Raw genomic sequence first — 21,822 nt, forward strand, 5'->3', positions numbered from 1 at the left:
GAATTTACAAAGCCAGATGTTAACATGTTGATAAATTATAGCACAAACAGGAAGTCTTCCCAAGGGTGGAATGCTCTGGAAACTAGAAGAGGTATGATCAGGGTAAGATAATATATACATGTACACCATACCCAAGCCGAACCAAGTCCTTATTCAGCTGTACAAAAACTGCCCGTGGTATGTTAGGATATTAAGAAAGTTACATTGAAGTAGCATTTAACATTTGTGAAGTAGGGTCATGCAGAGTTTAACATGGATCTGAGCCACAAAAGAAGCATCTCTAACTGAAATATCTAGAAGTATTTCAGTGGATTTCAACAACAACAACAAAAGTATTTTTTTCCACTACTACTGCTATCAATGATCAGATGCCAGAAAAGCAAAGGACAACAAATACACCATAGTATCAGAGAGGAATAGAAGGGGGAACTAAGCACTGCAAAGGCCTAGGAGGTTAATTCACACACCTTACCTTCAAGTCTGTGGCGTTCCCAGCCTGCATGTAGAAGCATCCATGGCCAGCAATTCTAGTTGACTCTAATAAAATACACAGAGACCAAACCCTGGCATACCACCTTTCTTTGAAAGGTGTAGCTGCTGCATAAAACGTCATCAGCAGAGCAGATACCACTGAGGAAACCTTAATACAACGTTCTTGAAACCATAGCAAGCATTGGCAGCTACTGGCAAGAGACAGGAAAGCTTACCTCCCTTATTTTCCTTTCGCAGTGAGCAAAATTATTGAAGTGTTACCATAAAGCACAAACACGCACCTGCAAATGAGAGCACTAATTATCACTGCGGAGAAACTTTCATTCTTCTGCAGAAAAAAATGCAAAACAGAATCTCAAATAACGACTAAAAACTTTACTCACTATTAGAAATAGAAGAAAAGAGCACTCAGAGCTTCAGAAGATTGTCTTTAACACTGAATCCAGTCCTTTAGCACCTGTTAGGGCAGCTATCAAAAGATGCCCTCAGGTCATAGCACAGCCCTTCCATTTAATCTCCAGGACCCTTTAAAAAGAAGCCTCTGAAGTGTTTTTTTGGGTTTTTTTAGGAGGTACTTCAGAAATGGAGGGGAAGGTCTCCCTTCATAAAAAGATCAGCACATTCAGACCAAAAAAAAAATGTACTTCCACAATCATGAGCCATTTACACTCTTAAAAGCAAAATGTGCCAGCTTCACTTCCCAGGATCTGACAAGTTCAAAGTTTTGTGCTTAGGGAGATCTTTGATTTATCTTTCTCCTTCTAAGACAGTAGCACAGAATGGAGAGGGCTGCCAGTAACTTTCAGAACAGATTAGTATTATAGCTCTGTACCTTAAATGCATGGAAGGAAGTACCTAAAAAAAAAAAAAGAATCAGAGAATACATCGTATGCTTGTATTAGTGAGGAAAAAACTGTGTATCTTGCCGAAAAGACCTGGAAAGTTTGTTGCCTCTATGGTTCCGTACATGCAGTTTGGGGGAAATCTCTCATACAACAGACAGCATGCACATAAGTAAGGAGGAGTAGGGCTGCTGCTCCCTTCAGTGCCCAGAAATCACAGCTCCATGGTCACTCCACCTTTCCTCATTCCTGAAAAAGTGAAAGTGTGGATTCCCACATGACTATGAACTGGGATTTCATTACCACAATACTTGTGATAAAATGGAGTTGGAAAAGCAGAGAGACACATACCACTATCATCCAGACGCAGAGTCCTTTGAGATCCTACTACTCCAGAGATGCCTAGCCTTAAATTTAGCCTCATCATTTGGACAGAATTTTTAATAGTGCATTGCTTTTAGCCTTTGCAGTTTGGGAACATCAGACAAACACACATTTAAACACTGTCCAAGAGCCTCTTAACCTCATTGTAATTTCCTATCTATCAACTTTACCTTATGTTTTAAGGACAAACTTTAAAACAGCTGTTTTAGCAAAAGCATGAGAGTGAAATCCCCATGTATTTCAAAGATCTCTTAGACTCTTGCAGCACTGGCAATTCTAAAGCCTTGAGCAATCCTCCAGAAAGAGGATGACTTGTATCTGACAGATGCTGGTCACATTTTTTAATATACATTCTGGAAAAGTACTCAGATACTCTCCCTGGCCATGAAATTGTACATAGTTGGGGATTATCACTAGATGCATTAAAAAAAAAAAAAAAAAAAAGGAATGAGCAGTTGAACATTTTTCTTTATGTACTCAGAAAACTTCAGAGCTTTTTTAACAACTTCTCTCACTTCCCCCTCCTTTTCTTCTCTCTTACTCAGAAGCAGTGATGACTACACGTGCACCAGGAAGATTCCGTGACCACAAACACTACCAGCAACAGTCTTACCGTGTCCAGGCATTCTGAAGACATGAAAGCAATAACAGGCATTCTTCTATCGAATTGGACACACACCGTGACTCTCAACCATTTAGTTAATCTTCCTGTACATCGTGCTTTTACCAGGTTCAATGCTTGCAAAGTTTTCCCCCTACTTAGTGGCTGTGGTGAGAGACAGAGCTCAGACTTGATAGCTTTAAGAAAAACTTCCAGGCCAGCAATACAGCAAATAATTATGTTTCAGAAATTGTTATCCTCAGAAAATTACTGTACCTTGTACTGCGAGCTCTGCAATCAATGACCAGGGAAAGGGATGGACCACCAGAGACAGCTGCCTTCCAACATATACATCAGGAAAATGCAGTATTACAGCATGCAGCGTAATGAAGTGCTACATCCAGTTGCACCATCCCACTCAAATCTACGCATGCTAGAGACAATACTTATAATCAGCACTTATTCATAGCTTTTAAAACTGTTGGACTAGAATTTACATGCTTTGGATCAGATTTAAACATGCCTTGGAAGAGCTGTTCCTGCAGACCTCCAAAGACCTATGTCACCCTTATGGATTCAGAAGGCTTACTCATTAAATCAAAAATCAAATGGCACAAAGATGCAAAGAAGTCAGCGTGGAACTTGATAGCAAAAGACCTAGAATTTAGGAACTACTCAGGAGGGAATTGGGCTGCTACTAGGTCTTAAAAAGATTAATTTCACAATGATTTGCATTAAATCTTTAGGAAAAAAGCCTGTGAAATCAACACCTTCTAGAAGATGTTATCATCAATGCTAATTTAAATTTGTGCAGAAAGCTGAATTCTGTATGAATAAACCTAAACACTTAAAAAACATCCTTTAAGAAAATATGCAGCCACAGAATTCTAACTCATGCTTAAGTCAGTGTAACTCATTTGTTACCCTTATTAGTCAAAATGACTGATACACATATTTTGTAGCAAAAAGTTTTAGGCTGCTTTTTGGAATTGAAAAAAAAAATAAAATCTGTCCCAGTTACAAAAGTGCAGCCTGGTATGTGGATTACTTTTAAAATCATGCATAAAATGCATGTATATTGGATATGACCAAAAAAAAGTGGGTGATCTTCTAGCACAGACTGGGGCACAGATACAAAGCTTCTGCATGTTAGTAATTGAGGATGTGATTGGTAAGAATGGTGAAAATACTCAAGAGCAGCTTTGCTATGACTTAGACACTACATAAAAAAGACTGCTAGGGAACATGGATCCAACTGGGGTAACAGGAGGTTTTTTAAATGGTAAAGTTGTACAATAATAGCTAAAAGTAAATCAAAAGCTTTGATTCTTTGAAGCTTCACAATTTAAGTCAATATATTCAGAAGAAAATTATATTGATACAGTACTTCATGTTCTTCACAAACATTTAACTTCATGAGGGTTGCCCTAGACCATGTCTACTTGGAAGATTCTCATTTCTGACCAGTTTAAAGCTGAGTTTGGAAATCTATTAAATGTTTACCTGTTTTCAGATGTTACATGGGATATACAAAGGAATTGCTTTCGAAATGAACAACTATACTAGTATAACCACCACAATCTGTTTTTGCTATGACCACATCACTAGCATGCAAAGTACTAGTACCCAAAGAGGTAAGAACATTTGAAATGCACAAAACTTTTACAACTTGAAAAAAAAGCCAAGAAACAAAACAAAAAGAAACCACCACATGTACACAGAGATCAGGGAGAAGTCCTTTAACAGCCTCCATCCAGGAATAGCTGTACTTGTATCTGTACAGGTTGATATATGAATACCTTCTATATTTTCTTAGGAAAACTGAAGTGTGCAGTTAATCATGTCCTCAGTGACTAAGGAAAAATCCTTGCTGTCAAAAAATCACCTTTTCTGGAGGATGGCTGACTACAGAGTTCATGTTTATTTTCAATAAGCTGTAAGTATCTAATTAAAGTCCCCGCTGAAACACGGAAAACAGTTTTTATACTTAATATAATTACATTATGTTTTACAATATACTATAATTTTAAAAAATCTTCCACAATCCAGAGTTTAGATATTTCCCATGTTTATTATGAATCACATTCACAGTGCAATACAAATTACATAAAAAGCTATACAAATGACAAGTACAAAGACTACATGAAATGTACAAAGACTACATGAAACACGTACCATTCTGTAATGCATATAATACCTGACTCTTAGGATAAAAGTGTTCTTGACACCTGTTAGCAAAAAATGAAAGTCAAAAGACAAATAATTGGATTGAGAAACTCCTTCATTATTTAGGTTTTTTTTATTAACGATTCTTTATGTTTGTAAGCAGACTATCAATATTAAAAAAAAAGCAACACTGTGCTCTTTCCTAGCATATAGACAAGTTTTTCCGCTGTTTCAAGCCTAGATTAATTTTCAATTAATCATCCTGTCCTTCAGTAAAAATAATCACAAAAATCCATTTAGCACTTTGTTTCCAGAGCAATGATGATATAAAAAGTAAACTATAAACATAATCATGTGTCAAGGTATAACTTTGGAAATATTATATGTAAAAGTTTAGAAACTAGAACAGTCCAATATCTGCACTGCTTAGATAAATTATACAATGACAGCTCCTTAGTACATTACAAAATTCTAATGTACTGTCCATACCAAAATAATACATTTACTGTATGTGTCTAGATTAATTCTTGCAAATGTTGACTGATGAGTTGTGCTAGTACTTTAGAGATCAACCTAAAATTTCTAGCTCATTTCACAGCCTCTCCTCAGACATATAATAAAAATAAATTAATCCTGGCTGGCTAAGTGTAAATAAGTGGCAATTTCTACTACCAGCTGGATTCTGGTAGTGGCTTGATTTTATTTCATTTTGTCAAATAAAAACATTTCAGAGAAGTAGCATTTTTCTTACCTTGGTTTAGTTTAGTTTATTCAGGAGATATTCTTCCTTATTTAATCAATGCATAACTGTAACAAGAAGTCCTAAGGACATATTTTCTAGTTTAATAGCAAGCATTTGCCTAGTAGCAACAAAATGATAGTTCAGAACCTCTCTTTGGCATTACAGTATTATGAATTCCAGAAGAACAGATTCTTTCATGTGCCAATTCCAAAAAATTAGACGTGTTTTTAGCCACCCACCGTGGAGCTCCAGAGCTGTGAAAATGATGAGTCAAGACTCATTTTCAGTTAAGATGTGCAAGATCTTCCCTTTTGACAGATGACCGTAATGAGGAAATGGTTTAGCACCTCAACACAGTCCAAATCCATTCACTGAATTGTAAAAGCTATGCAAACTGGCAAGCCACTATTTTGATTATGAAATTTGGTTTTGTGTGTCTGCATGCACACTCTGTTCAAGTATTACAGAGGGCTTGTAAACCAGGACATAAGCTTTAAGCTCATGTAGAAAAATCTGTAAGGATGTAATATGCAAAAATAAATCAATCATGTGTTTAGTATCCATATAGATTTGCATTCTCATATGCACTGTTTAGCAATAAGCATTCTTACTGATCACTATTCAAATGCATCTCAAAAAATGCTAGTAGCACTTTTTCGGTCTGTTTTTAGAATTAATACAAAATAAACCCTACAGCAGTGTGTAGCACTTTACAGCCAATTTTTAGTACTGCTGAATATAAAAGCCTTCTCCTGGGGTATAGCAAAGAAAAGGAGTTTTTAAATGCCATCAGAGCTCTTCTCTGACTACTGATTACTGGGTGTCCCTTCTAGCAAGCAGCAATGGTGCCAGAGCCTTACTGCTCTGAGTCCAAGGGAAACTCATGTATATCTCATATGTGACTTGGGAATGCCAGAGGCAGCTGTATCACCAGAAAACCTGAGTGGACCTTAGAATAGCTTCAGCAGAGCACTCATGCTCAGAATTCACCTCAAAGCAGAAAAGCCAGGCAAGTGCTCACTTACCAGAATGCTTTTGTGACAAGGCTCGGCATAAATGCTGCTGCAAACAACTTTATTCAAAAAATATGCTGAAGCAGAGTAAGCCAAAGTCAAAAACCATTTTTGAAAGTGTGCTATAAGGACAATTAATTTCAGACTAAGCTTTCAGAAAAAGTCAATGACTACAGCTTCCTTCCTGGACCCCCAGTGAAGACAAATTTGCATGTGGGAAAGTTTTGAGCGTCAAGTTTCACATAAATGCACTTTCTAAACAATGTGTCTGAGTTAAAGGTAACAATTACTACTGCATCAAACTTTGATCAGCATTGCACTTTTAAATACTTGTAACCATTAGATGTTGTCAAGAAACATTCAAGTGTCCATAGATGTTTAGAAATCACTGTAAAAAAGTTAGTAGAAAAGCTCAATTGTTTTTGGAGTTGAAACATAAGTTTCAAACACAATGCACATGGAGGGCTATGCCATTTACTCCAGCTCAGGTAATATGGTATTAAAACCACCAGTAGCTTTATAAAAAGGATATACGAGAAATACAAAACCAAATGACAAAACTACTTCAATATTCAAGCCAAGTGACATCCAAGTGCCAAGACAAACCATACGTGGACACCTTCATGCTAAACTTCACATTCCCATCTGCATGTCAGCAAAGTTGTAGAAATTGTCTACATCTTGAGACGCTGATGCCTTGCTTTCCGATACAAAAACCTGTTTTGTTAAACAAGAAAATAGTTATGCATCACTAAAAGCAGTTGTTGCTCATTTGGAATCAGTAATGCTAATTTTTAGTTTTGCATTTCATGAGGGGCACAACTCTGTTGGTTTCCACTGTATGACAGAACAGTCCTAGAATTCTCTCAGCCCTGAGGTTTGTTACCATCACCTCTTCCTAGCAGACATGCTAGCTGCATTAACCCTTGCCTTCTACTGATTAGAAGTTTGAGGCTTGATTATTCAGGGGTCACAGCTTCAGCTAGTGTCCATTTAGATGTATTTTGATTGGTAAAAGTCAATTCCGTTCAGGAGAAGGGGGTTAAAATAAATACACGAAATCCTTAGACTACCACATTCCTTTAACAGAAAGGCAGAGTTTGTAAGAAAGACTTCCTTGTGCTATATTCCTCTCAAAAAAACTTAGTTGCTTCTTCAGCAGATGACTATTTTTTTGAAATAACTTCAATTACATTTGCATTTTTCAAAATTTATCAATGCATGTGAAGTCCAAGCTCCAGGAGAGTCACCTTTGAAAGCTTTCAGCAGATCAACTACAATTGTCTTAGGCAATACCCAAACAGTTCAGTGTAAAAGATAGCATTGTAGCTGTTTATCATGTAAGCAATAGCCTCAGTCAAAAAATTAAATGAGATGACTTACTACAAGAAGACTGTTTTTCAGAAACTGGGCAGTCTAGTTCCAAGTAAGTCTTTGAAAGGAACCAAAACACAGCAAGAAGCTGTATGAACACTTTGTCTAAAAGACATTCTAGTGTTCTCTGAACAGCTGCCTGAAAGCAAAGGGTTTGTCACTTTAAGTGGAAATTGTCTATTCTTCAATGGATATGGGGATTTAAAACTTGCTTTCCTAGGAGTGACAAGATTTTCTTGCCACCAACAAATAACAAAAAACCAAAACAACAACAACAACCAAAGTAAATTCAGATTTTACTACTCATGAACCTAAAAAGATTTTTTAGTATGTCAACACTACATCTTGACCATGAAGTAGCTCAGACATTCTGTAATATTTTCTGTCGATAAAGCAATACATCAGCTTACCTTGGTCCCACTAAAAACTTCATTTATAGTGCTTCGACATCCTTCCACAGCACCATCTCCATTGAACTCCAAAGCAACCACTGGACCTAGAAAATAGTTTCATCTAAAATCAATACTACTTTTAAGCCTGGCATCAAAACAGCAGATTTCTCAATTCATAGGGAATTGTGAAGCTCACAAGAAGCATTTTATAATTTTTGCTCAAGCAGCCCCATAATGCTGGATAAAGAATTGAAAACACTTAAAACACGTTAAAAAAAAAAGCACAGTGTTATCTGAGAAAAAAGTATCAGCTATTCCATGCTCATTTTTTGCAGAGATTTTGGCAGGATTCCAGTTTTACTTCTTGAAAGACAGCAATAGCACAAAAACACTAAGGAGAGCTGGGCATCGTGGAAGTGAGTCAGACTATACTGCTCAAATAGTGAGCCATTTCACAGACATCTGGAGTAGGACTGAGTCATTCAGGCATTATTGCCTCGGTCCCAAGATAGCAAATTGCCTGATTTTTAGACTTCTTCTCACCCACTATTTGCACATCCCCTTTCTCTGGTTTCATTCTGAACATGGTATTTCTTCCCACATGGCTGCAAAATAGACCATAAACTAGACTTTCATCTTCTGTCCTATTCTTGCAATGAATATCACAGACCCCTTGTCTCACCATGAAAAAACCTGCAAGCTGCTGCCAAGTTTGGGAGTGAATATTGATCTTTAACATATAACAGATAACAAGATGTCAGTACTTCTGCAAGAAGAGACAAAACCCAATTGCAGTTAAATCAATGGAAAGGCTTTTGAAATACTCTGACAGTACACCAGTTATAAACAGGAATTTAATGCTTGTCTGCTCTATGCACATCTATACTGGTTCACTTCAATATTTATACAGAAACTCTGAACATCTCTGTAGTCGAGCAGGAATGATGATAAGTTAAAAACAGTCTAAGAGCATGAGCTTCTTTTGACCACTCCAGGAAGACTTGCATTGCCAGTGCTCCAGAGCTATGTGGTGGGACCACTAGAGGGGGAGCAGAGCCACAAAATACACGTTTCTGATGCCTTCAGGAGTTTTTGCCGGTTTAGGGCCTCACTGAGGCTTCCAGAACTCATCTCAACAGGTTTTACAGTATGCCTTTGAAACACAAATTTCTCCTTCACTTCTCTTTCTTCTCCAGAGCTCTCTGGTGACAGATTCCTATATCAAGAGGAGAAAGAAAACAACACAAACTCACCTTTTTCAAGCAGTGGAATGAATTCTGATGCATGCTGCTGGAAAACTCTGTGCGCATCCTCTGCCTTCATTAAGACCTCTTTAGTTTGTACCAGTTGAAAGCCTTTACCAGTCATCTGTTACCAGAGAAAGAATTCATGTTAAAAATGCTTCTAAGGCAGAGAGTTCAGCTTGATTATCCAGATTACACTGGAATATACTCAGTTTTCCTATACACATTAAACCACAGAGCAAAGGGACCCTTTCTGTTCTTTTCAAAGACCATTTTCTTTTTCTACATTTCTGTTTATTTTCATTCCATTCATCCAGATTTTCTCCTCTGCCCTAGTGCACCTAAAGGAATAAATGTGAATGGTTTTGTTTTATATTATGGCTCAGGGTTGTGTGTTTTTCTCCACAATCCCTCAGAAGCTGAAACTAATGGGAGTTAAAAGCATTCAGCATCTGGAATCAAGCAGTTAGTTCTCATTAGTCAGCAATAGTTCAGTCAAGCATTAGCTCAACCTCTCATCTATCCACTGTTGAAGCTTTCCATCTTGGAAAAATAGTTACAAATTTTTGAAAACACATGCACACATCACACACTCTACATACCTTTTTACTCTAAATTTAGTATGAAACTAAAAGCATGTGGAAAAGCAGCAAATACATTTGTACTTCCAAAACATCCATTAATCTACAGAGCAGTAAGATTTCCACAGAATCTCACTAACTAGTCTTTTAGCATCTTCTTAACTTTAATACCTATAGAACTACTAACACAGGAGAACACATCTATTATCCTCTTTACTGTAGCTATTCCTTCTCTAGAAAAAAAAAATCACCATAAGTATCATTATTATCTCCCTTCATTCAAGAAGCTGTTAGTAACTCAGTTCCACAAAAGTCCAACTGGGCAAAGGGGAGGCAAGGAAACACCCTGCAGCTAAAAACCCAAGGGAAAGAGCTCCACCAGTTGTTTAGTGGATCATACAACACTGTGGTCAGCAGCTTTTGCAGATACCTCTCTCAGATGCTGTAGCCCATGGTTACTTGGCTACATGGCTACCCTGACACTTCAGGGTGCTAAAAGCAGCCAGCCACACTCAAATTTTAGCCCCAGGAAAGTACAAACTCAGCCGAGCTTGGAAGCTGCTGCCTCACACAGAAAGGGAAAAAAAAAAAAAGACCACACCAGCTATTTAAGTAATCGAAGACAGCTGACTAGCCATGACAAACACTCACGGCCTCTTTCAGAAAAAAAATTACAACATTAGATGTCACAGGAGATACATTTTAACACGTTATTTTTTCAGAGTCTCTCTTAGCACAGAAAAACTTTTAGGACAGACTTTTGTTAGCTGTGACTTTGTAAGGCAGTAAGCTAACAAGTTAATCAGCTACATCCCTTTCACAAGCACTATCAATCACTTACTGATTTGACCAAGTTCATCAAACCAACTACACATTTTCTTCAGAACATTGCTTTGCCGTGCCACGATGGAAAACTATACCGGAACTATTAGAGGAGAGAGGTGCCACTCACAGGATGTCAGCTGTAAAGCAACTGACTGATCAAATGAGATTCAGTCTCTTATCATGCTTTAAGGTTTTAAACAGTGCAGTTGATCAGTATGGTCAGTAAACAAACAGAGCCTGTGTGTTTCCCCTTCAGGGGGCATTAAAGTCTGTCCAGAGGAAAGTTTAATGAAGAATTCAAAAAGCTGAATGAAGACAAAGGTTGCTTACCTCATCAATTAACTTCCTGGCGTTTGCAGTTGTGTAGTCACCAGCAAAAAACACAGCCAAACATGATTCATCACTGCTTTTCTGTCTCCGCCCTCGAGTTATTGGTACTATGCTCTTTGTAGCATCAGTAGAAATTCTGACGGCTTTCAGCTCCTCAGAGCTGGGCAGAGGAACATAATCTTGGACTACAGCGGTTTCAGGCAAAAGGCCCCAATTGTTTTCTCCTGACACAGGGGTAAAGTCATGGATGTTGCTCCATGTGTTATTGAAGATACTCAGACCAGCATCTTTAAATTGTAAAGCAAGCTCAGGATAATAGTACTGGAAACATCCAAATTTCATACCCGTGGAGGACTCAATAATGGGCTGGGTGGCACAGCACAAGAATACCTCCAGCTTTCTGCAGTCCCGAGTGCGAAACTGTTGGCAGGCAACAATGCATTTACAATCTTTGCAGTCACGGAAGAACACACTGCCTTTTATTGGTCCTAAAAAGATTTGGCAATTTACACAGTCATCAATAGTGATTGTAGCAGAATGGTCAAATATGTAGATACTACAGTTCTCACAGTCCTGAATGACAAATTGTTGCCCTGCTACTTTTCCAGGCAGTCGACCCACAGTTTCATTTTTAAGTCCGGAAAAAGTGTAATCTTTGGGGTCAATCTGAGGGAGGAAGAAAAAAAAAAAAAAGAAGGTTAAAATCTTCACATACAGAGAATATGACAATGCTAAATGACAACTGACTTGCATTAATTGAAGTACGACTGAATTGTGCAGGACAAACTCCAGAAGACTCTTCAAAGAGTGATGAAAGATCAGAAGCAGTTCTTTTAGCTAAACTACTGGAATACACTGTACTGAGGAACAACAAAGAATTGAAACTATACTTCTGAGATTCGCCAGGGAAAAAAACAAAACAAAACAAAGCAATTAAATCATTTTGTCCTTTCTTTATTAAAGGGGGGGTGAGCTAGCTTTTTCTATGGACTCTGAACTGTTTCAAGAAGGATGATGGTTCTGGGTTTTAGAGTAGTAACTGTAATAAATAAATTGTCCAACATACAGATTCATAAAGCTGGGGATACACAGTATTTCCTGTTTGAGTAGCTTTCTTGATCATATTTAACAACACCTCAACATGTTGCAAGGAAACATGGAAACATTGTTGCTGTCAAGCAGTATCTCCTCTATTATGTTTGCAAACTACAGAGTGTTTGCTCATCTAAAGCACAGCATTTTCCTGTGCTAACAATGAAAAGATTTTTGTGCTAACAAATACGAGATTGTTTTAGCTATGTCCAAGAAGCAAAAATTGGCAGTAGTGGTGCAGGGGGCATGTTTACAGACCTCTCCTCCTCCACACTGCAGCATCCACCGCGCTAGAGAGGAACACTTGAGAGAGGCTGTGGCTGTCCCTGGGACACTCTGTTGGGGAGCAGTGACTCAAGAGCCACACAGCACTCAGGATTGTATGTGATACAGGTGGAAAGCATGAATAATACAGCCCATATTGTAACACTGAAGGAATCTGAGCTGGCTCACTTCTAGTTACACGTTAAGTCTCCAGACAATTACAATTCCTGGAGCAAATTCTACTCTGCCCTCTTGTGAAAGCTTATTAAAATAGCACTTGGAAGTATACAAGCACCTGAACGAGCCTGACACAAGACCACAAACATGCTATTTGAATATCAGCCTGACGGCCCTAAAGTTTGCTGCACCATAATCAGTTATCATGCATTACAACAATTTCTGTGAAAGAAACTCCTCCTCCCCAGCACGTCAAACATTCAGATGATACTTAGAGACCAGCAAAAGGCATAAACCAGGATGGGCTAGTGCCAGACATTCACTAAACCAGCTCAGCCTACGTAGCTTTTGGCCAGAGCAGCTAAAGGAAGCTAGAAGTGTCTACCACCTGATAAAATGTACTTCCTTGTACACAACACATCTGACATCCAGACAGGAAAGGAGGTTTTCAGCTGATCAATCTTCCAAATAAAATGGAAGTTGAGACAATGAAGATAGCTTCCTAGAATTCTCTCCTCACTAGTACACATCTAGGAAAGTTAGTTGGAAGAGTTACAAATAAAATTGGGAGACACAACATGGAGACTCAGTCATACCATATGCTTAGGATTCAAACTCTCCAAGGTCTTTAGCCTCATGTAATGTTACATATTTGATCCACATACAAGATATTTACATTCATATTCTCTCATACCTGAGAAAACAAGTGTCAAAATTGGTTTTGGATATCTTCTTCCCAGGCAACTCCTAGAACATTTATGTACGTTTGTGTATGTCTGTATGCTGGAGATTTTTTTAAATTACCCTTGGAGACAGGCTTACTGCCTTCAAAACAAGGCACAGAGGAACAGTTCCTTCTCTTCAGAAGGAGAAGTTCAGTGTTTCCAGAACTTACAGCTTTTTTTGAAATTTGGAACCTAAGCATGTCCTTCTAAATTGCTCTGCTCCACAAAGCCTCTGAAGCAGCACCAGCTCATCCTATACAGCCATGTAGGAATAGATACATTTCCAGAAGAATTTGTAACAGAAAGATAGAACTCGGTTTTTGCTAGGAAGGCTTTCTGCCTAAATGGTAACTCTTTCTCAAAGGCAGTTTCAATGCTTCCCCCACCCCGTATAGCAAGGCAAGTTCTCAACCTTTGCTCTCTGGTATGTGAGAAGAGAGAGATAGCCCTCACAGAGATACACCAAGGCCTTGGGAACGTCAGGGAGAAAGAGAGAGAATAAAAAGGCCCCTGAGGGGGTGGGAACTTGCCTTTTGCCCCTGGGGCCTGATGCATGCAGCAACACAAAAAAAAAGTGGTCCTTGCATCTGAAATAAACCTTTTTTTAATCCTTCCACTGCCTTGGCACTCTTGGGAAGAATACTTACATATGTTTACCTTCCAGTAGCCTTTGCAGATATATGTGAAACTTCACCTTCACTTTGCATTTTTATTTAGGTCTAGGCGAAAAACATTGGTTAGTCAACAAACTCACAACTTACAGACAGTTTCAAATGAGAGTTTTTCAGAAAGAAAGTTAAAGATAAAAATTCAGTTTATTATCAGATTCAGGAGCTTCATTTTATTACCGTGACATGAATTAAGAGTTCTGCCCTGACACAACTTGAATGATAGGTGAAACCTGATGAAATAGATTTAACACTCTCCCCCCTCACTGGGTTATTGCCCCTGAGATGAGGGGGTAACCCAATAGACTGTAGCAGATATGAATATATCACTTCCCCTGGGTAAAAGAAATATGCCAGAGAAAGAGGCATGAAGGCAGAACTATGATTCTGAGGATGCATCCAACAGTTGTTAACATGTTCATAGAATTATAAAATTGTTTAGATTGGAAAAGACCTCTGAGTCCATCAAACCCAACCATTAGCCTACCACTGCTGAGTCCATCACTAAACAAATCCACATCTACACATCTTTTAAATACCTCCAGGGATGGCGACTCTACCACTTCCCCAGGATATCTGTTCCAGAGCTTGACAATTCTTTCTATGAAGAAATTTTTCCCAATGTTCAATCTAAACCACCCCTGGAGCAACTTGAGACCTTTTCCTCTTGTCCTATCACTTGCTACTTGGAAAAAGAGACTGACTCCCATCTGGCTACAACCTCCTTTCAGGTAGTTGTAGAAAGCGATAAGGTCCCCCCTGAGCCTCCTTTTCTCCAGCCTGAACAACATCAGCTCCTTTGGCTGATCCTCATCAGACTTGTGCTCCAGACCTTTTACCAGCTCTGTTGTCCTTCTCTGGACACGCTCCAGCACCTCAGTGTCTTTCTTGAAGTGAGGGGCCCAGAACTGGACACAGGATTCAAGATGCGGCCTCACCAGTGCCAAGTACAGCTCATGGCCTAGTCCAGCTGGCCAAACCATTTTTGATACAAGCCAGGATGCCACTGGCCTTCTTAGTTCATGCTCACCATCTCTAAAGTCTTCAGGTATCATCGACAGGTTAATATTAAATCACTGCAACCACCTTCTTTATCCTGATGGTCAACCCTATATGCTTCTTAAGCTTTATCTTAGCAACATAGCAAAAAAAAAAAACTAAAAAAAAACTAAAAAAAAAAAAAAAAACAAAAAAAAAACAAAAAAAAAAAAACAAAAACAACAACAAACCAAACAAAACCCACAAACAAACAAACAAAAAACACCACCATAAAAAGGTAACATCTGCAGTCTCATGTAACCATAACCAGGGCTATGTTCATTTCTCTACCCATTCATCTGGTGCATCATTGGCTATAAAATCTTAAGCAGTTGGCAGGTCAGCAAAAATCAACTATTTGATAACTCATCTATTTGTCCTTTGTATTTGGATAAAGTTTCAAAAAACTCTGTCCAAATTCACCCATCTCACCCAGACAGATGCTTTACTCTCCAGCCCTTAACAGATTTTTAAATGCCTTTTTTTCCCCCCAAGCTGGTATAAGTTCAAAGGATGACAGGATTCACAGAGGCATCTTTTAATGTTTTCAGATGAATTTAAAGAGTTTTTGGAGTAGGTAAGAATCATACATTAATAGACATGCACACAGCTCAGGAGTTGAAACCTAACAGAAGTGATTATGCACAGGTTCCGAAATTACTCCACAGAATAACCACATATGATGATGAAAAAGCCCCGCTTACACAAATATTCTTCCCTCTCAAAACAGGTACAGAAGTCTCATTTTTGGTTATCAGCAATAACAATGGTGAGAAGTCTGTTACAAAGGACTAGAGGAAAAATTATAAGGAGCAAGGATTTTAAGAATAAAGAAAGGAGAGAAGTGAGAGCAAACAAGAGTTTGTCATGGTTGTTTTGAAATCTAGGACACCCTGTTGCAACAAGTGCAAGGCGTATTAGGCAGCTTTCCTTCCTGCAAACACTTGCCTTGCAAGAAGGTCAGAGGCTAGATGTGAAAGCTGCACATGACATATATCTCTTCAGCAACCATCATCCAGTTTACTGGCATCAAAACTAGGCAGCTGCCATTGGGAAGAAGACTTGGGAGTACTAGACCTTCAGAGTTTTTAGTGGTAACTGTGCCTGGAATCACCAAGGATCCCAACATCTTGAACTCTTTCTGGTATGAGTTCCTGTTTTAACAAGGCTTTTTCACAGGGTCCATCAGGAAAGGAGTTTCAGTCAAGAATGATACACCTCCACAAATACGAGAAGGTACTGCTGTTCTTAACAGTTTACAGTTCTCCCCTAGTTACCTGTGTCTAGGTTGATGAGCAAACAATAGTTTGTAAAGTATTTCTAAACTACTTACACTAAAGTCTTCCCTTTAAAATATAATTCTCAAAAAATTGTTCCCTATCTCTCTAAGTCACAAGAGATGGCAGTTCAGTTATGAACTTATATACAGATGATAACATACAAGAGTTGGCTGCTGACCCAGTGACATTAAAAGCTGCAGCTATAGGGCAGGCACACAAACTTAAGAAGCTTTAAGTGTTATTTTTGTCAGCAGGGGAATTAACAGAAAGGAAATAAGAAAGAAAAGTGCATTCCCAAGCCTAGACACTTCTGCAAATTCATACTTGTATGGGTTTGGTGCCCTGAAGTAGTGAGTTGCAACATCCTCTGGAGACTGCTTGTTGAAGTTACCCTCCAGCAGATTTCAAGATTTGTGCATAACAAGACAAGGTGGAAAGAGTAGTGCAGGTTCCAGTCACTAGCATACAGTTTCTCATCTTGGAGCATCTCCTGCACACCTTGACTTTAAATTTGGCCAATATAACAGTCTGAATCTACATTTCATTCTATTCTTGGTAATCTTCCTGCTCTTCCAGACTACCCATAATAGCATAAAATGGTCATACTTTTCTGAGCAGCAAACCATTGCCAAATACTACAGACAGGACAAGAGGAAGAAGAAAGGAAGCTATTACATGCCTATACCTGACTTAACTGGAAATATTGTTAATATGAACCTGTTGACTGTTTCTCAGTTGATTGACTACGTTTTGAGAAATACTGTGGTAGTTCTGCTGGTGTACCAGGAACTGGATTTAAGGACAGAATATTTCACCACTTAGTTAGAGAAAAAAAAGTTATTTTATTCATATTCCAAAATAAAATACAAAGTGACTACCTAAACAATATCTAGACAGTTCAACATGCCCAAATCAGCTGAGACCACTCTTGAAGGATCCTCAAACGTAAGGTAACTAAGAAAAAACTACCTATGATTTATGTAGAAGGTTAAACCTCTGAGTTTTTTAAACCATTTGAATATGGTCATCACAGCACGATATAACAATGATCACTGCATGTTTCCTATCAACTAAAGCAGTTAAGTTACAACTCAGATGACATAACACAAAACTTTACTTGTTCCTTCTAAAAGGAAAAATCATCTGGGAAGGAAAGTCCCTCTAAGCTCTAAATGCCATTATGGTAATAATTATTCTAATCCTACTTCCTCAAACATGAGACAACCGCAAAAAAGATGATGCAGCTATTTGCGTTTCTTCTTGTGCAGAGAAGGTCACAGCACATGAGTGTATCTGCCATCACAAGACACAAAATCCAAGTTCCTGTCTGTACATACCCATATTCAGATACTGCTGAAGTTATTGCTCTGGTCACACATGTAAACAATGTTAGTCATACAGAAGGCAGTAAGGTAGGAAAGGAAAAGGGAGACCAGGAGCAGAAACATAGTGTTATCTTCCAGGTGAAAACCTAGCTGAAGAAGGCTGAGACGAGCTGAGCATCACCAAGTTCCTCTCCCACATTTGGTCAGAAAGGGACTCTCATGATGGCCCAAAGACATCAACAAGACCTAACAAGTCCTCAGGATTTGATGCAGTAATAACAAACTGGAATAAATCATGCTCCACTTATTCTCATGGAGTAAGAATCCTAGAGCACCAAGAAACTGAATATTCATCCTTTTCCCTTCTGTTTTCAAGATAAACTGATCCTTTGGTTCTTCTACTGCACCATAAGTAATCTTCGCACAGTTCTCCAAACCTAAGGGTTAGCAAGCATTACAGAGTTTCTAGCAGATTTACAATGCAATCTAAATTTGATTAATTTTTGCATACCTTAAAACTTCTGTCCTCACTTAATAAATTCATGCAGAAATCTGAAAAGACCCCTCAAATTCATATACTTTCCTTAATTTCAGTTCCACTATCAGAATTTTATAATGTTTTCTATTTAGAGTTTTCTACCACATGGTCCATTTTTGGGGCTATTACACAAGAGTTATATGGGCCCTAGGATGTCATCATATTACTCTTTGCCTAGGTCTACACCAGCAGACAGTATCAATAGTAATTATATTTTGCCATCAGAACATAATTAAAATAGACTCAACTAGCGATGGTGTTGAGAAGTGGAAGAAGAAGAAATAGAAGCAGAAGAAATAGTTTCATTGGAGGAACCCCTCCGTTTCAGAGCTTCTTCCAGCACAGCTGTCACTAGCAGTCACCTCTCTCCACATCCCTAATCAGACAACTATGCACACAAGTGTGTCTACATTTTTCTGCCTACAGTGAGAATGTCAGAACGGCATTAGTTTACAGGAAGACAGCTGGAGTGTCTGAGCAGCAAGATGTACCCACCTGTAAGAAGATACAGAGGATAGTTTACAAGAACTACAGACAATTACCAAACCTGCTTGCAAAACTGCACTATATAACCGGAATTGCACCATTGAGTAAGAAAGCCTAAAATCAGAAACGCATCCCCAACCCAAATGGAGGAAATTAACATCAAAAGACCACTTAGCATATCCGTTTTCAGAGTTGAGGGTTTCGGGCTTCAGAATACAATTCAATGGACTCGATGAACAGGAAGGAGTCTTCATGCCACAAGTTTTCCAACTGACTTCAATTTAACTTTGTGTACAAACATACATTGTAAAATAAGTAAGTATATGTGATGTATCAGAAATAAGAAAACAAAAGACAACAGGATAAGGTATCAGAGACAACACATAAAGCTACTGCATTAATGCTCACTTAGTCTCAGTACAAACTGGAATCAACAAGTTTAGTGTACCAAATGCTCAGTATTCCTTTACCTAAGATGAGGTGACTCTAATGGTTTCCTAGTTTAATGTATTAAGCATATACTAAAAAAGCCCAGTGAAAGATAAGGCTGCAAAGAGCAAGAGAAATGGTCTTAAACATTAAATAGACATTCTTAGGCTGTACAGTACAAAATTAAGCGCCTAATTTGATGGCTTACACAGTTCATTAGCACAGCCCAAACTCACTGATTCTTCTGGTTTCTAAGAGACTTCTATAGAAAAGGAAGAAGTTTTACACACAAAACATGACACACTTTTTTTTACTCCAGAGAGGTAGATTGCTGATGCTGTAATAGCCTCATCTATTAGCTTGAGCCTACTTCCAGCACATTAAAAACAGTCACCTCCTTAACAACAAGTCTGGCTATTCTCTGAATCAAGTCTTTCTATATACTGACTTTCCTCCTTTTAGTTTTCAAAGTTAGTGCCATATAAGTAGACTGGGTAAAAAGTCTCATACCTGTTGAGCTTTAGCTGATGAGTTTGCTCTAAAACTAAAAAATATTATTCCAAGTGCTGATTCAGTAATTTACTTTTAGACAGACTAAAATTTGTTCTGCCACTCTAAATTATGGTTTCAGTACAGCCCTCTCCCTCTGAGAATAGGCTCCATATAAGTGACAGGTTGCCATCCTCCCCTTCTCTCTCTGCATTGTAAATATCCATATCCAGTCAAAGCAACAGGACCAACACAGATCACTCATCTTTATCCTCAAGGAACTGATTCCTTCGGGCCACACACATGCTCTCTAGCTCATCTCCATGTGAGCTTGTCTTAACCTACTTGGAAGACTTAAGAGACACTCTAGAGCACCTGGCCAAGTTTAAAAAACAAGCAAGCTAAACATTCAAATAAGTTCACACATTTTCTTTTTCATACCTGTAAAATATGACCTAAAGCTTTGGGGATTTTGTTTGTTAAAACCACATCAATTAAGTTTATGGCCTGCTCCAGTTTCTCCTTCCTCCACCCGAAAGCAGCTGGAGAGGAGAGGAGGAGAGGCCTAGCAGGGCTATGATGTCATGATATATTTAGGAAGTGAAAGTTGAAATGAGGCTAGGAAGAAACACATTCAATCCAGCATCTAAACACTTTCCTGCTTGAGACTTTACAATTGCCTTCAGCAGCTCAGGAAGCAGCACTGGGAAGGATTTGTCTTCATCCATCATTTTAGGGACTGATAAGCTAGTTCTACTTCCTCTAGCTTTAAAATAAAAAAAAAACACCACCGAAGGAGTGCAAACAGACAAACAGGAAGAATCAATACTGACAGTCAGGACACAACGCACGCATTATGCCTCCACTGAAATGCCAGGTGTGGAGACTCCAGCTCGCCCAGGAATAAGCAGCTCCCCTGCCAGCTGCCAATAATCCCAGTTTGCTCGTGTGACGCACACACCCAGGGGACCCCACACTGTATCAGAAATCCCGACGACAGGCAGACACCCTCTCGCTACCCGTGGGGACTGTCACAGCCGAGCTTTCCGCCCACAGGGCGCTGTCCCACCGGGAGGCAGCGGCAGGCGCACCGGGACACAGCGGCACCGGGGACCGATGCACCGGCGGCAGCCGCGGGATCCAGCGCCCGCTTGCACAGTCTGAGACTGCCTGGTAAAATCCTTAGGCTAAATACTTTGTTGTTGTTTCAATAATCGCGCTGAACTGCGCGGACCGAGCTGTGACAGCGGGACCGGAGAAGAGTCCCGCTGCCCCCGTGGCGAGCGGGGCCCTGCCCCGGCCACAGCCCCGCAAACCCCAGGTGGCAGGGGAGGGCGCCGAGACAGCCCGTACCCCCAGCCCTGTCCTGCCCGCGGCCGGGCGGCACCGGCCAGGGGGGTACCTTGGCTCGCTGGTCCCAGCTGTACTGAGGCGCCTTCTCCTCGCCGACCGCCCCGTCCTGGCCGGCTCCCGCTTGCTGCTGCTGGCCGCCCTGGGCCGGCTTCCTGCGGCGGGAGAAGAAACACCCCATGGCGCTGGCGCTGCCGCCGCCCGGAGGGGAGAGGCTGGGAGACGGGGAGAGTCCAAGAGATGAGGAGCGCCCGCCAGCGCCGCGCCGCCCCGCCCCGCCGGCTTCCGGTTTTCCCCCGTCTCCCGTAGCGACCGCGACATTTCCCCCCGCCTTCCCCTTCCCTGTCCCCGCCCCGTCCCGCTCCAGCCGTCACCGCAGGCCTGGGGAGACGCCTGGACAGCGGTGCCTGACAGCGGGAGAGGCGCCGCCGGAGGCAGTACACCCCCGGGCATGAGGGGACCGGGGGGAAGCGGGAAAACGTGTTTTTCCAGTGACTGCCATCGCTCCCTCGCCCCGTCGAGGGTTCTCCCGCGCCAGTCCCGCTGGAGCGAGTCCGAGTCCGAGGACTGCTCGTGAACCCTCCGCCCTACCGGGGTGGAACCCGCGTCCCGCCCGGAGCCGTGCGCGGGTTCATCCGTGGAAGTCGGAGGCAAAACGTCCATTGCGGCGTTTTAAATTCAACCGGACTGACCCTTCGTCACGGCGCGTTCTGTGGGTGCAGGGCCCGGGCCCCTCGGCACGCCTGACACCGCCGTGCTCGCCCTGCTGAGAGGGCTGCCCCGGAAAACCCGGCTTTCCCGGCTTCTTGCAAGTGTTCAAGAGCAGCAGTGACAGCATGAAAACAGCCAGCGTCCTGCAGCTTTGTGCATCCCTTTGCAAATAGTCGGGCTTCCTATGTGGGTTGGGGTTTGTGAGATTGTTGCTTGGTTTGGTTCGGTTCGTTTTTTCCCCCAGAGGTAAAAAACACAAAATTT

At 40.4% G+C, this 21,822-nt stretch overlaps 1 protein-coding gene across 1 annotated transcript; it reads right to left on the minus strand.

Annotated features, from left to right (window-relative positions):
• Positions 1 to 4,370: 4,370 nt before the first annotated feature.
• RP2 (RP2 activator of ARL3 GTPase) lies at positions 4,371 to 21,119 on the minus strand. Its single transcript, XM_064646217.1, has 5 exons — positions 20,900 to 21,119; positions 10,987 to 11,652; positions 9,260 to 9,374; positions 8,025 to 8,110; positions 4,371 to 6,957 (listed from the first exon to the last, which is right to left on the minus strand). The coding sequence occupies exons 1-5, from the start codon at positions 21,026 to 21,028 to the stop codon at positions 6,874 to 6,876; spliced, it is 1,080 nt and encodes a 359-aa protein (XP_064502287.1). The 5' UTR covers positions 21,029 to 21,119; the 3' UTR covers positions 4,371 to 6,873.
• Positions 21,120 to 21,822: the final 703 nt, after the last annotated feature.

This window comes from Pseudopipra pipra, chromosome 2 (genome assembly GCF_036250125.1).
Source record: "Pseudopipra pipra isolate bDixPip1 chromosome 2, bDixPip1.hap1, whole genome shotgun sequence".
In the NCBI taxonomy this organism is placed as follows: domain Eukaryota; kingdom Metazoa; phylum Chordata; class Aves; order Passeriformes; family Pipridae; genus Pseudopipra; species Pseudopipra pipra.

Excerpts from the sequence above, each read along its gene's own strand:
- RP2 (XM_064646217.1), bottom strand. The coding sequence starts at position 21,028 with ATGGGGTGTTTCTTCTCCCGCCGCAGGAAGCCGGCCCAGGGCGGCCAG. Across the intron at positions 11,653-20,899 it reads GCTGGGACCAGCGAGCCAAG|ATTGACCCCAAAGATTACAC; the intron begins GTACCCCCCTGG and ends TTCCTCCCTCAG. Across the intron at positions 8,111-9,259 it reads CATTCCACTGCTTGAAAAAG|GTCCAGTGGTTGCTTTGGAG; the intron begins GTGAGTTTGTGT and ends ACTATTTTCTAG.